At 55.7% G+C, this 14,128-nt stretch overlaps 1 protein-coding gene across 1 annotated transcript in view; it reads left to right on the top strand.

Annotated features, from left to right (window-relative positions):
* Positions 1 to 1,730: 1,730 nt before the first annotated feature.
* Positions 1,731 to 14,128, top strand: part of LOC104482511 (tyrosine-protein phosphatase non-receptor type 11) — a 41,677-nt gene continuing 29,279 nt past the window's right edge. The window contains exon 1 of the mRNA XM_086764631.1: positions 1,731 to 1,814. Within this exon, the coding sequence (XP_086620757.1) occupies positions 1,801 to 1,814 (14 nt within the window). The 5' untranslated portion in view covers positions 1,731 to 1,800. The remainder of the gene's footprint in view (positions 1,815 to 14,128) is intronic.

Genomic DNA, 14,128 nt, shown 5'->3' with positions numbered 1-14,128 from the left:
CGACCCCGCCACGGGAGACGGGCGCACACAGAAGTCCCAGTTTGGTCTCTCACAATGAAGTCTCAGTGATAGGAAAGGAGGTCCCAGTAAGCAGGAGCCTCGACGGCAGGGGAAATGAGGAAGGAGAGGACAGGGGTCATTGTTCTCAGGGTTGCTATTTGGCCTCTGTGGTCCCTGTTGCCCCGTGAGCAAGCCAGTGGCACGCGGGAAAGCTATGCAACCCGCCGGTCCTCCCCGCTGAGAAACGAGCTGGCTGCCGCTGCCAGCGCTCTGGGTATTCCCCGAATAGACATGGAATTCGCTGAGTCTTATTATAGTTATAAAACTGCTATTTTTGCCACGACGGGTAGACGGCGGGGGGGCTCTTTGGCTGTATCCTGGCGTTCTCTCTCTCCTGGACAGCTGGCTTTGTTTTCTCACCCAGCATTCATGAAAGGTGCCAGATTCAGGGCATTTCTTTGGGTCAATTTCTGTCTTTTATGTGAAGCAACGTATATTTGACATGAGTTTCTCAAAGGCCTCTGAATTTACATTTCAGATGGCAAAATGTGCTCTGTTTGTATAAAGCCTCTAGCACAACTGACCCCAGCTTACCCCGGCAGAAGATTTGGGTGTCACCATCCCTGTTTCACCGTAGACGTTGGGATGAGAGCGAGGAACCCACTCTGGGGACATTGTCCCCTCCTGACTCCAAAGCGGCCCCTGATGCCAGGGGATAACAGAAAATGAAAACGAACAGAAAACGACCTCGATGCTCCGTGGCTGGTGGCTCACTTCGCTCTCTTGGCAGCGTGCCTCTCAAGTCAACTTAATGCCAAAATCTAGAACCTTCAATAGCGTTTGGGTACTGAGCGCCATCTGAAATGGCTGCTGCTGTGAAATCTCACATGCTGGCAAAGTAATCACAGAATGGTTTGGGTTAGAGACCATATCTAGTCCACCCCCCGCTGCAAGGAGCAGGGACATCTCCAACCAGATCAGGTTGCTCAGAGCCCCAGCCAACCTGGCCTGGAATGTTTCCAGGGATGGGGCATCCACCGCCTCTCTGGGCAACCTGGGCCAGTGCTCTACAACCCTCAGTGTAAAAAATATCTTCCATATGTCCAGTCTGAATCTGCCTCCCTCTATTTTAAAACCATTGCCCCTCGTCCTGTTACACCAGACCCTGCTGAAGAGTTTCTCCCCACCTTTCCTATGAGCCCCCTTGAGGTACTGGCAGGCCGCTCCAAGGTCTCCCCAGAGCCTCCTCTTCTCCAGGCTGAACAGCCCCAGCTCCCCCAGCCTGGCCTCAGCAGCCTTCCAGTACCTAAAGGGGGGCTACGGGAAAACTGGGGAGGGAATTTTAACAAGGGCATGCAGTGACAGGATGAGGGGCAATGGTTTTAAACTGGAAGAGGGTAGATTCAAACCGGATATAAGGAAGAAATTTTTTACGCTGAGGGTGATGAAGCCCTGGCCCAGGTGGCGGTGGATGCCCCATCCCTGGAAACATTCCAGGCCAGGTTGGCCGGGGCTGTGAGCAACCTGATCTGGTTGGAGATGTCCCTACTCCGTGCAGGGGGGTTGCACTGGGTGGCCTCTAACGCCCCCTTCCCACCCCAAACCGCTCCGTGACTCCCTGTGACCGGCCAGCCCAGGGCGGTGGGGGGGCGGTGCCTCCCCGGCGCGGGGGCGGTGCGGGGGGCGGGGATTCCCTAACGTCACAGGGAGGGGTTTCCCCGCCGGCCCGGGGGCCCAGGCGCCCCGGCGGGGCCAGGCGGTGCGGGACCGAGCCGAGCCGAGCTGAGCTGCAGCAGAACCATGACGTCCCGCAGGTAAGGACCGACTCCCAGCCGACCTCCGCGGTTACCGGCCGCCGCCTCCCTCCGCTACCGGTACCGGTGGCCGCCGCCCCCGCGGCGGGCGCGGCTGTGCCGAAGCTGCGGGCGCCTCCGCGAGCCGTGCCCCTGCCCCGCGGGCTGTTTCGGGTGTGTCCCCCCCCGCCCCGACCAGCGTGCACCCCAAGCCGGTGGGAGAAGCCCCGCTGCCTCCTGGGCTCCGTAACCGGTGCTGGGGATGCTGAAGAGGGGACAGCGAAACGGGACCCAGCTTTACAACTTGCTTGGGATGCTTCGGGGGCAGCGAGGTGGGAATAAATTTTTTTAAAAAAAAGATGCTCTGGTGCACCTGGTGTTGGTGCTTCTCCCAAAGAAACCATTTCAAAGCTTCGGTCTCTTTTTTCTTGGGAGGCTGGGTGACTTGGGGACATCTTTTCGTCATTGTCCCTTCTCGGTTGCTCCTTCTCCGCTGTGGCTCCAAGAAGGGTTGATGACCAGCCGGTGGATGGGCTCTTTCCGTACCGGTTTGCCAGCCAGCTCTGAGCGCCCGGTCGCGTGCGCAGCGCCCCGGGACGCAGGGTGCAGGGGTTTCATCGTAACGGGTTTGGGGGTTCCTCATCCCTGTCTGGGGGGACGGCCTTAGGGTGACCCGAGAAAGCGTTTGTTGCTGTTGGAAGTCGCGGGTGTTGTGAAAAAGCCCGAGGAGGGCGGTGGCCGGGGAGCTGCCGTACAGCTGACAGTCACCTCGGGCTGAGAAACGGGATCGGTTACAGGACAGGGAGTGCTTGTTCGGCGTGGGTACGGGACCGAACGCGGGCAGGTTATGAGTGGGACTTCCACAACCGTCTCTTGAACGTGTAATAACTCCAGGTCCTCCTGCAGTGCCGGGGTTCTGGGGCTTGGTTGGTACGTGGTTTTTTGGGGGGGGGGATCTCTTTCCCATCTCTCCCCTGGGCAAGTGCTGAGCCGGGTTTTGTGAGCGTCTTGTTCAAAGCGTGCAGAAGTTTAGGAAGAGGCAGCGTTCGTCTGGGCGGTGCCACGTGAAGTTACGAAAGGCCCTTGCTGATGAGTGATCCTGAGATCACAGCCTGTGCTGGTGGAGCTCCGAGGGGCTCAGGTGGTCCCTCACAAGGGCCCAGCTGATGTCCTAAATAGTGGGTCCTTTGCGTGCTGTCAGCATCGTACCCGCATCCTTTCCTGCAGGTCGTTCCGGCTTGCGTGGGATCCCAAGGGCTATTTTTTGCCCTTGCTCGTCTCCCTGGGCTGTGAGAGCTGTTTGGATAAACACGTGTGTCTTAACCCCTGACGCTCTCCGAAAGGCTCGTGGGAAGCACGGGCTCGTGTGAGCGCTGGGACCAGTAACGCTGATACCCAGCGCTGGGCGCTCTCCCTGCGTGGGAGTGGATCTGTGGAGGGACTGGGAGGAGGTGGGAGGAACAGCTTTACCCCAGGACACCTGTGTGCGCTAATTGTTTTCAGGGGGGGTGGGAGGGGAAATAAACCTCCTGGTGGGTGTCTGACTTGTTTGGTAAGTGGCTGTGCTGGGAGCAGAGGGATCGAGGACCGGCAGATGCTGGTCATGCTGGTTATGGCTTTCCAAAAGGCCGTACTGGCCTGTTAGTGTGTGACATGAGGGAGAATCAAGCCCCGTTGTAGAAATAAAACAAATTTGTTGCCGTCAGCCTAAACCACAAAGCTGTTGCAAATACTGAGCTCCAAGCTGCTGCCAGGGCCTTGTTATTGCGTTATTTCTTCAAAACAGCTTGCTGAAAGAGTGACCGTTTCTTTCCTTCTCCCAGCTTTACTGGCACTTGGCCTCTCAGGAAAGGTTTGGAGGTCAGGGATGTGCCACCCCCCTGCAAGGACTGAGAAATTAGGGTTTTTTCTGGAACAGCGAGAGCCTGGGAATCGAAGGATAACTGCTGCCCCTCCTCTGCTTTGGTGCTTACATCCGCCCGGGCGCGACGAGAGGCCTTTTGCTGTGGTGTAGGGATCTCGGTGGATGAACCTCACATCCCCATCGCTGGCGAGGGGCTTGCAGATCCCAAATGCCCCGTTTCTTTTCCCAGAAAGGAGTTGGAGCGCTTGATCGGTGGCAGCTGGATTCTGCATTGCCCTCATCTGCAGGGCAGGCTTTCCTGGGATCCTGTGGCTGGGAGGAAGGGAAAGTCTGGAGGAAATGAGTAAATACCAGCTGATCGTCTCCAAGCGCGGCCGCGGTTCCGCAGGACCGAGTGCGGCGCTCGCAGGGTCGGTGCCGGTGCATGACGGGTTACGGAAGCCCTTTCTCCTTGCTCTCCGCACTGCGGTTCTGGCGCGTTGCTGTCACTGGGGAAGCAGGTCCCTGTGCTGGGAGTGGGCTGGAGAGACGCTGCCTTGCAGCTCCCCAACTCCCGGATGGGTTGTGACGGTGAGTGTGAGCAGGGCTGCTGCAGCCGCTGGGTTGGGAAGCAGTGGCTGCTCCAGCATGGCCGGTGACTGGGAACTGGCCAACGTCCCGCGCGTGCCCTCTCCAAGATGGTTTACCGCACTTGCGCAGGCGCCTAAGGCACCGCGTGTGTCCGGCTGTGCCCTCAAACCTTGCTTGCTGTCCAACCTTGAGCATCTGCTGCAGTAACAGGACCGATGATGCCAGTCCCCTGACCGGCTGAGCAGCCTCTGCTCCCAGCTTTCCCACTCCCTTTCCCAGTGAGAACGCGCGTGCTTCCTGCGCTGAATCCAAATGTAAATATTAACCTTGAGTATTTGAAATAGCTGCTTACTTTGGCAACTTGGGTGGTGGGGAGGGGGGAGGATGTGGTAAGTTCTGGTCCAGGAAGCAAAACCAGGTCAGTGTTTTGGCACTTTGGATATTCATCGACGAGAAATCACGGGCAGAGCTTAGGGCAAGGGTGGATGGAAGCAGGGTGACCGCGGATCTCGCTGGTGGGAGGAACTGGTGTACTTCTTTCCTATCTGGAAATACAGTTTATTCCCAGATACACCATCTCTCCCCCTTTCCAGTGAGGGAATAAGAACGGTTGATGGCCTCACTCAAAGAGAGAAAACTGGCCTTGCCTAGGAGAGGTTTTTGGACCAGGCCCTCGGTGATTTTCCAGCATCCCATGGTTTCCCCCAAGGCAGAGTGAGCCGCTCTCGTTCTGGTCCCAAGACAAACGAAGTGCTCCCGGCCCTGGAAGGCGTTTCTCGGGCGCAGCTGTATCCCTTTTGCGGGCTGCCAAGGAGAATTCCTCGCCGTCTGCCGTGGCGGGGTAAGGCAGAGCGCACCGAAGAGGCAGCTGGTCTCCTACGGCCAACGCTGTATTGAGGTTTCCTTTGTGGTTGGGTGGTACCGGAGCTGCTCGCTGCCGCTTCCAGCGGGATGGGAACGAATCGGATTTCTAGGAGATGGTCCCACGGAGGCACCTGAATGAAGGAATCAGGGGTTTTGGGCTCTGAAGCGGCGGAGCTCAGCCAGAGGAGCAGCAGTAGCCGACCGGGCTCTCCCAGGTATCCGGGCGCAGGTCTCGTGCCTCCAAAGCCCATTGGGAGATGCTTTGTGGTGTGCAAGAAGGTGGGTGTTGGCTTGCTCTGTGAGGCAAGCGCTGCTCTCGCGGAGCTCTTCCCAGAGGCTGGCTTCTCACGTTGACCGTGACGTGCTGGAGCTCTCGCTGGCTCCGTTTAAGGCGGTTTGAGGGAAAGTCTGCGTTCTGTAACGGAGGTTTTGACATATCCCTCAATTTGAAAAGCCAAAGGGCTTTTGGTCTAGCCAATTTGGTCTAGCCAAAGGGCTCCGTTATCCCTGGTGCCAGTCACTCCATGAGCAAACCAGTAGCAGGATTGTCCTGTGAGCGGGGAACCCGGAGCTGAGAGCTTTTCTGTTCCCAGCCAGCTCACGGATTTCGTACCTCTCTCCATAGCGTCTTTGTGGTGGTCACTCTCCCACCCTTGCCATGTAGATGCCCTTTGACTCCCAAATGGCTCGCTAAAAACTTATTCCCCAGGTGCTGACGTTTGGGTCCCCATCCCTGCCCTGAGGGATGAACAGAGCTAATACCCATTTCCAAGCTAAACCAGGCTTACGCCTTCTGGGGGGTGTGGGAAGGAGAAGCGCTTCGAAGCCTGCAGTTCTTTAAGCATCGATTAATGCTTTTTCTGCAGTAGGAATGGGTTTATTCTTTTGCTGAGCAGTGGGGAGGGATGGAAAGTGGCTCCTGCGGTCCAATTGCGTGTTCCAGGAAACGTGCGGAGGATGGAGCCGAATCAGATTTTGGGGCTGGTCTGTTTGCAGGCTTCCTGCGTGAGTCTGAAGGGAAGAAGGAAATTCTTTGCTTCAAACCAAGCTGGAAATCAGGAACTGTGTGTTTCCTGTATAGGTAGTTGTTTGGTTTTTTTTTTTCCTGCAAATAGCTCGTGCTGCTGCTGGTATCGATGGTGCTCTCCAAAGAGCTCTGCCCGCTTGCAGTGGCTGAGGGACATCCTGGGAAGGGACGGACACTTGAGCATCTCCTGGGCTCGCTGAGCTCCTGCTCTCCTTTCGCAGACGCCCCGGCTGCCGCAGGCATCCTGGGCAGGTCCCACGCGGAAAGGACCTCGCTGCGATCCAGCTGCAGGACAAACATCTGTCAGGTGGTGCGAGGGTGCGTGGCTGTGAGTATCAGGCTTTCGGGTGGGGAATCACAGCGGCGTTTCCTACAGCCCCCGTCGCGAGGGCTTAGGGCTGGGGGAGGCTCTCACAGCAAGGTTCAGTTTATCTTGCTTGCTGCAGCTCCTTGGTGTCGAAAGAAGCGCTGGGGGAGGAGAGGGTGAGATGAGTTTTCTAGTCGGGCTGGTGTTTGCTGCAACCCTCCTGATTGCGTTATCGGGTGAAGCGCCCGTCTCATAGCAAACATCTGCTCAAGGTTTGCGTGCACAAAGCTGGCCGAGGTGGTTCCCAGGGTGGACTTGCCGTGGCTGGCGTCTCTTGATTTATTTTTTTTTTTTTTTTTTCCCCCAAGGAAAACACAAACATAGATGTGAGGCTGCTTTCTGGCCTGGGAAGCAGCAGGGACAGGCACGCGGCAAGCGCGGGCAACCCCGGCGTGCTCCTCCACCCGGTCCCTCTCGCGCGCAGAGGTGGGGATGCTCTGCAGGTTCCCAGCATCTTTGGCCAGGCTGAGTTCTCACTTTCTTCCTGTGGTCCGTGCCTTCATGCCTTGGCATCGCCTTTTGTATTATCTAGGGGAGAAGATACCCGTGCTGGTGATGCACTAGGGCCTTTCGTGCGACCCCATCCTTTCCTTTTCCCTATCCAGCTGAGCAAGAACCTGTCACCTTAGGATAATAAGGCCTGGAAATTCCTCCCATTCCATCACAATCATTACATTTACAGTGCCATGACTCTCTTTAGCTGTAGCTCTGGATGCTACGAAAGATTTTTTATTATTTTTTTTTTTCTCTTCTCCTTCCCCGCTTAAATAAATTTCGGGCTCACTGGCCCACACCAGAACAGCCTGATGGGAAGAAGCTTCTCCTTGTGAGCAGATGCTTAACAAGAAATCTGCCACGCTGGACTGGAGTCAGCGGGAGGAGAGAGGCAGCTGGGCCGTGGACCCCTTCCCTGTCCCTGGCCATGATTTCAAGGGAACTAACCCTGGCCCAGGCTATTTTACCCCAGCCAAAGGCGAGAGGAAGGCAGCAGCACCAAGGGGATGGTTCCCCTTCCGTCCCATTGCCCCGCGCTCCTCTGGGGTGGCATGGCCGTGCCAGCCAGGGTCTTTGCTCCCCCATTCCCACCCCGCTTTGGAAATCCCCTCTCACACCCCTAAGCAGCATCCCTTCCCTGGAAGGAAGTCACCAGGGCTGTATCTGTCCTTGGGTTGGTTTTGGGGGTAGTTTGTTTGTTCTCCTCTTCCTCCCACCCTCCTGAAATATTTCCCTCGGTCTCCTCTCTAAGAAGCGTAACGAGCCCTGCCACTGATTAAATTCTAAAAATAGCCGTGGTATTTTTTTTTCTCTCCAATTCTTCATGATGTATCTAGGTAAAAAATAGCCCTGGCAACTCTTCAAAGGGGACGTGGGCCCGCTACGGGCTATATTTTTGTCTTGTCACCCTGCCCGGGTCCGAAATAAACCTCCTCATTTTTAAATTAGCTCGTCGGGTTATATAATCCTGTGAAGCGGAGGATTTTCTGGGCTCAGCGAGGGCGCACGTGATGCTGCGGGCTGGGGCAGAGGTGGCGTGGCGGGGTCGGGGTGACAGAGCAGGAATCTCCTCTCCTCCTGCTGACCCCGCTGCCAAGTGGGAGGGAGCCCGGGGAAGCCAAGGAGCCGTAGCATGAGGCTACCCAGGCGGTCCCGCTCATCCTGGGCTCTGCTCTGGCTTTTCTTCCTTATTTATTCATTTATTTTGTTGTGATGCTCAGAGGAACCTGCTGAGTGAGGAAGGGCTGGGTTAACGGTGAAAGCTCGTGGGCTCCTTGGCTCTCTGTCTTGCCTTGAGGGCTGGTTTTGATTTTCCTCTGCGCCTGGGAGAACGGGTCAGGGTTTTTTTTGCCCTTGGCATCATCCTAGCAGTGGTTCAGCCAGGTTGGTTAAGCGTTACCCTATTCCCATCATCCCAGCGCTCTCTCTCTGGATCTCTTCTCTGGGATGCTCTCGGGTGCTGGGCTCTACAGCACCTCTGGCCCTACCACTTTACTTGCCTTCAAAACATCTCCTGGGAGCGCCCGCCGTCCTTGCGTCTGCACGTGGGAGCCCAACCGACCCTTCAGGTGCTCAGACGCTGAGCGAGCCCGGCAACCCAGCGTGGGGGTCATCCCCTCACACAAGTCCAGCAGAATTCTCCTCTTCCAAAGCGCTTCCTTGTGCTTAACCAAAGTGCCTCATCCCATGCTTCTCTTCCACCGCTCTGGACAGAGTCCAGAAGAAGAGCAGGCCATGCAAGGGAGCAGCGTGATGGCCCAGAAGACCATGCAAGGGAGCAGCATGTGTTTGCTCTACACAGCTTTAAAAACTTCCTAACCACCAGATGGAGCAAAGGAACTTGAAACAACCACGATTGAGGCTTTGGCCAAGGGCTGCCATGGGGCACTGAGGCGCGGCCACTGCCCTGTGGGCATCTGCCAGGCCTGCAGCTTGCCAGGCTTCCCGTTGACTTCCTTCTCTGAGGCCTTTCCCTAAAAAGCAGGGCTCAGGGTTGTCCCGGGGGCCGTCTTAGCAAGACGATGGGTGGGTGCTGCCACGTGCGCGTGGCAAGGCTGTTCCTCGCCCTTCGGTTGTAACTCGCCATCGGGATCGACGTTCCCGCTCCCTGGCACGTCTTTTTATCGGGGCTTATTCCAGCCCGCGCAAGGGAAGGACGTGCCGCAACGGCAATGCCCGTTTGCTCTCTTGAGTTGAACCAACCCCACCGCCTGCTGTCATCTGTGCTGCAGACCGGAGTTTCGGTCCTGCCCCGGGGAGCGGGGGTGTTGGTGTTCGCTGCTGCTTTAAAGCAGTGGAAACTTTTGACGTTGTAACCTCGATGGTCAAAGCTAAGAGGAACCGGCGTACTTCGAGAAGCGTAATTTAGTGAGGAAGGCGTTGTTTGGGTTGAAATTGGCTGGTTTTGGTGTCCCTCCTGACCTCTGGAAGAAGAGGGATGCAGTGCCTCTCTGGGATTTGAACAGCCTTCTCCAAACTTTAAACCTCTAATTTGGGGTTTGGCAGAGCCGGGTGCCTGCCGCAGAATTAAGGGGTCTGCAGAGTAGCACGAGTGAAGACGGGCTGCCGTTTCCCATGGCTGGTTTTCAGACGAGCAGCCATCTGGTGATCTCGGGGCAGAGCGTAGAGCGGGCTGTTTGCATACAGTCCCTCTCGTGTGACGAGCTGTCCTACGAATCGTTCGCAGCTGGCGGGGAAGATGCATGTCTTAGAATCACAGAATGGTTTGGGTTGGCAGGGACCGTTCAGGGCCACCCAGTCCAACCCCCCTGCAAGGAGCAGGGACATCTCCAACCGGATCAGGTTGCTCAGAGCCCCGGCCAACCTGGGCTGGAATGTTTCCAGGGATGGGACATCCACTGCCTCTCTGGGACACCTGGGCCAGTGTCTCACCACCCTCATTGTAAAGAATTTCTTCCTTATATCTAATCTAAATCTACCTCCCTCTGTTTTGAAACCGCTACCTCTCATCCCATCACAACAGACCCTGCTGAAGAGTCTCTCCCCATCTTTCCTGTAGGCCCCCTTGAGGTCTTCAACGCGTAGGCTTTGCTATCGATGATGGGAATAAAAGTCTGGTTTCTGTACGGGGGACTGATGCGGTTTGGACATCGCTGAATTTCATGAGACAAACGTTGTAGTCCTGTGTTAGTTTGCTTCTTTTTTCCCCCCTTTTTGCTGCATCATGGCAGCTGTTATCTCTGGCATCTCTGGTGCCCGACCTGTGGCGGGTAAAGCTGTCTGCTTACGTGAGCAGAGGAAAAGTCTGAGTGTTAAGTAGGAAACCGGTGTGTATTTTAAAGCACAACTTTGCACGGAAGCGCTGGCAGTAAACAAAGGAAAGCCCTGTTTTAGTTGTGAAATCGCTGATGCTCTTGATTAATAGAAGCCGGTTCAGCTCTTCGTTGTCAGAACACGGCTCGTTTTCCCCTCTTGCTCTCAGCCTTGGGATGATGACAGAGAGAGAGATAGGATGCAGGTTTCTTATTCCTTGGATATTTTGTTAAGTGCCTTCGGAAAAGTTTTCTTGGAAAAGTTGGCTGTTAGGGCAACCTCGGTAGAAAATCTGTCTTCTGTTTGTACCCTAGAGGTAAGAAGAGAGCTCAGGTGCCAATTCTAAGCGATGCCCTGCCCAGAGACAGAAAATAAGGGGTTTTTTTGAGGCTTCATTGCTGTGTAGAGTCCTTTTCCTGCTAGCTCAGCACTGGTTTCTACGAGAAGAGATGCAGAAACATCCCTGAAGAAGAAGATGTTTCCTCTGAGCCCTCCTGCATCTCTAAGTGCCATGCAGGGCTGGCCGTGGCCGTGGTTCAGGACTGCTTTTCCACGAGCGGCATATTGCTAAAAGCAAGGCTGCCAGGCTTAGAGAATGACCTGGAGAAATGGTGAAAGGATGACAAAGCAGTGCCAGGGGCTTGGAGCCAGCACAGCCTTGTGCAGAACGGCCGCGCTAAGCCTCCGTGGTGCTTTACGACCCTCTCGGGTCCACGGGAGCTTAAAAGCCTTCACCGGGGTTTGATATTTCTTACTCTCTGCCCCATCCCTGGAAACATTCCAGCTCAGGTTGGACGAGGCTCTGAGCAACCTGATCTGGTTGGAGATGTCCCTGCGCCTTGCTGGGGGGTTGGACTGGGTGGCCTCTAACGCTCCCTCCCAACCCAAACCCTTCTGTGAGTCTGTGATTCTGAACATCTCTGCGGTGCGTGCTGCCCGTGCTGACTCCAAGGTGGAGCACAAGTTGGTTGTTTCAGAACACTGGCATCTCACCAAATCCACTGGAAAACTGTGGCAGGCACGCTGCTCCTTTGGGGTGCCATTTAGTGGCTGCTGTACAGGATGGCGTATGCTTGGGATGGTGGCATTGTCATTGATGCCGCAACGCTGGCGTGAGAAAGTAAGGATGATGGGTTTTGGCTGAACAGATGTCTTACGGCAGTTAACCTAGAAAATGTCAGCATCCTTCTTCACCATGAGAGCTACTCTTCCTCCTTTAGCAGGATAAGAGGCCCAGCTCTTGCTCTACGAGCCACTTGGATGGGGACAAACCCTCCAAGCAGACACTATTCGCCTCCCGCTCCCCCTCTCCAGGACAAGCCGTGCCCCGTGGGGTCATCCCCCAGTCTTGCCCAGCGTTTCCCAGCTTGGTGTGGCCAGACGGGGCTTCCGGAACGCTGGGCTTTGCTCTGCGATTGAGGCTCTTGCCGATCTCTAATCTCCCCTGCGCCTCAGCTGCTCCGTTGGCACGTTAAAGGCCAGCCGCAACACAACCCTAATTGTGCTAAGTGGCTGCGGGATAATGGACTGGATACTCGGGATTGTAGGGGCGGCCGCATTCCCGGCTATTTAATACCTCGATGGATGTCTATTTAGTTGTTTGCCAGCCCACAGGACGACAGCCTTCTGAGCTCTTGTTTCTCAAGCTGGTGATGCAAGGATGTTAAAGAACGAGGCAGGGGTGAGCTATGTGGTCAGTAGGGCTGTAATGGTCCCGAGTTTGCAAGGACGGGGTGTTGTGGTCTTGCTGAGCCAAGCGAGGGAGATCAGTGGCGGTTCTCGGCACTGTTTGGAAGAGCGGAGTTGTCCTCTGTCGCCCCGGCCTATGGCTTCTTGCAGGACTGAGGATGCAAGTTCTTGAAATGCTGGCCCAGGTTGCCCAGAGAGGCGGTGGATGCCCCATCCCTGGAAACATTCCAGGCCAGGTTGGCCGGGGCTCTGAGCAACCTGATCTGGTTGGAGATGTCCCTGCTCCTTGCAGGGGGGTTGGACTGGGTGGGCTTTAACGCTCCCTTCCCACCCAAACCATCCTGTCAGTCTGTGACTCTTTCTGCCCAGGGGTGACCTGTGAGCCCAAGAACTTGCCTGCATGTTCCAGTTATGTCGTCTGATCTAATAGAAGGTGTTATCTCTCCCTGTAAAGCCTGGATGCAAAGATGTTTCGGGACCTCTGAGCATCCCGAGGGTTCCTCCCGAAGCAGCGCAGCAGTGCTGTCCGGGACAGGGGCAGAGCCCAGATCCGTGAGCCGGTGCTCAGCCCTCCCAGCCCCTCCTGAGGCCTCGAGCAGAAACTTCTCTGCTTTGCGTGGAGGAGGACGATTTCGTAGGAAGTGCTGTTCAGACGCAGCAGCTCCATGGAACATAACTTTGCCTGTTAGCCATTTGTTTGGGTTTTTTTTTTTTTTTCTCTCTCTCTTTCTTTAGCTTTGGCTGCCCATAAACCGACAGACAGATGTCGTCACGTGCCATGTGGTGTGGTGGTTACCCTCCCCAGTCCCCTCCTAAACACTCAATTCACAGCTGCTGGCTTTGTACCGATAAGAGAACGAGATGACTTCCTTTTCTTCTCTCCACCCCCACTCCCTTCCAGAATAAGCTGGGCTGTTTTTTGGTAAATAACCAGCTGTCACTTCTTCGCTTGAAACTTTCCAGGCTCCACCACCTTGGCCAAGCCTCCTGAAGGATGCTGGAGGCTGGAACGTTGCTATCGGGCAGCAAACGGCCTTCCTCATCCTAGAGCAAGCTCTCCCCACCTCCCGTGTCCCACGAGTCTTACTGCCTTTTTTTTTTTTTTTTTTTTTTTTGTGGTTTCTGTGGACTAACGAATCTCTCTGCCGGGCCAGGAGCCTTGACCGGTGATGGTGAGGTAGGATATCTGTTCTGTCTGCATCTAGCTTCTATTTTTAACAACGCTGGGCAAAGCGAAGGGGAGAAGGCATGGAGATCATCTGTGCAGCTTAGATTGCGCAGAAAGGTTTCACTGGTGCTACGGGAGGATGTGAGCTGGTGACAGTCAGAGAGGTGTGGGTGCTGCTGGAGGGGGAATAGTGATTAACAGTGCTCGTTAGCCCCAGACTAGCAAATCCTCTGCAGAAGCGCAAGATTCTCCAGTGGAAACCACCCTTCAGGTGCCTCGGCAGCCCGTGGGTGATGGTGACTTTCTCCTTGCGCTGGGAAAGGGTGCGTTAGCAGTTTCGTTTGTATGATGACTGTTAACGAGCTCGCTGAAGAGGCTTTTGGTGCTGACTGCAGCCTGGGAGAGGCCGTCCCTGCCGTGTTATTTTGTGCTGTTATTAGATTTTTATCTCGCATTATCTCATTAGCGATGCCGTGTTAATAGTTCCTCGCTCATCTCTTCATTTGCCTTGCCGTGTCTCTAGCCGAGCGCGCTTTCTGGTGACCAGCAAGTTGGTCGCTGGCGTGCCTGTGTCGGAGCTTCGTCATCTCGAGGTGCTGGACGCCACCGGCCCAATTTTGTAGGTATTTACCATGAAATGGCACCGTTTAGTCAGAAGGGCGGTTTGGGAAGTAGTGAAGACTGCAGGAGCAGGGGAGGGAGTGTGATCCCTTTGCCAGGCCGGGGAAGCGCGTGAAGACAATCCCGTCTGCTGGAATCGCAGGGAGCGGATCCAGGGCCGGCACCGGGCTGTGGCTGGAGGCGGGTTTGAGGCTGTTCAATGCGCTGGGATCCTTGTGCAAGCGGCCGTGGCTCTCTGCCATGGAGCGTAATGCGGAGCGTGCCTTGGGTTTTCCTTCTTCCTTCCTTCCTTCCATGGGCGTGGGCCGGCCTGCAGCGCTCTGCAGGGATCCAGACGACGAAAGCCGCCGCAGCCTGTTGGGAATTCACATTCCCTTCGATCTCAAGAGCATCCCGC

The sequence above is a fragment of the Chlamydotis macqueenii genome, chromosome 21 (genome assembly GCF_036417535.1).
Source record: "Chlamydotis macqueenii isolate bChlMac1 chromosome 21, bChlMac1.mat, whole genome shotgun sequence".
NCBI lineage: Eukaryota > Metazoa > Chordata > Aves > Otidiformes > Otididae > Chlamydotis > Chlamydotis macqueenii.
Note: the sequence above shows the minus strand (reverse complement) of the source record. Positions and strands in the feature narration are given on the sequence as shown.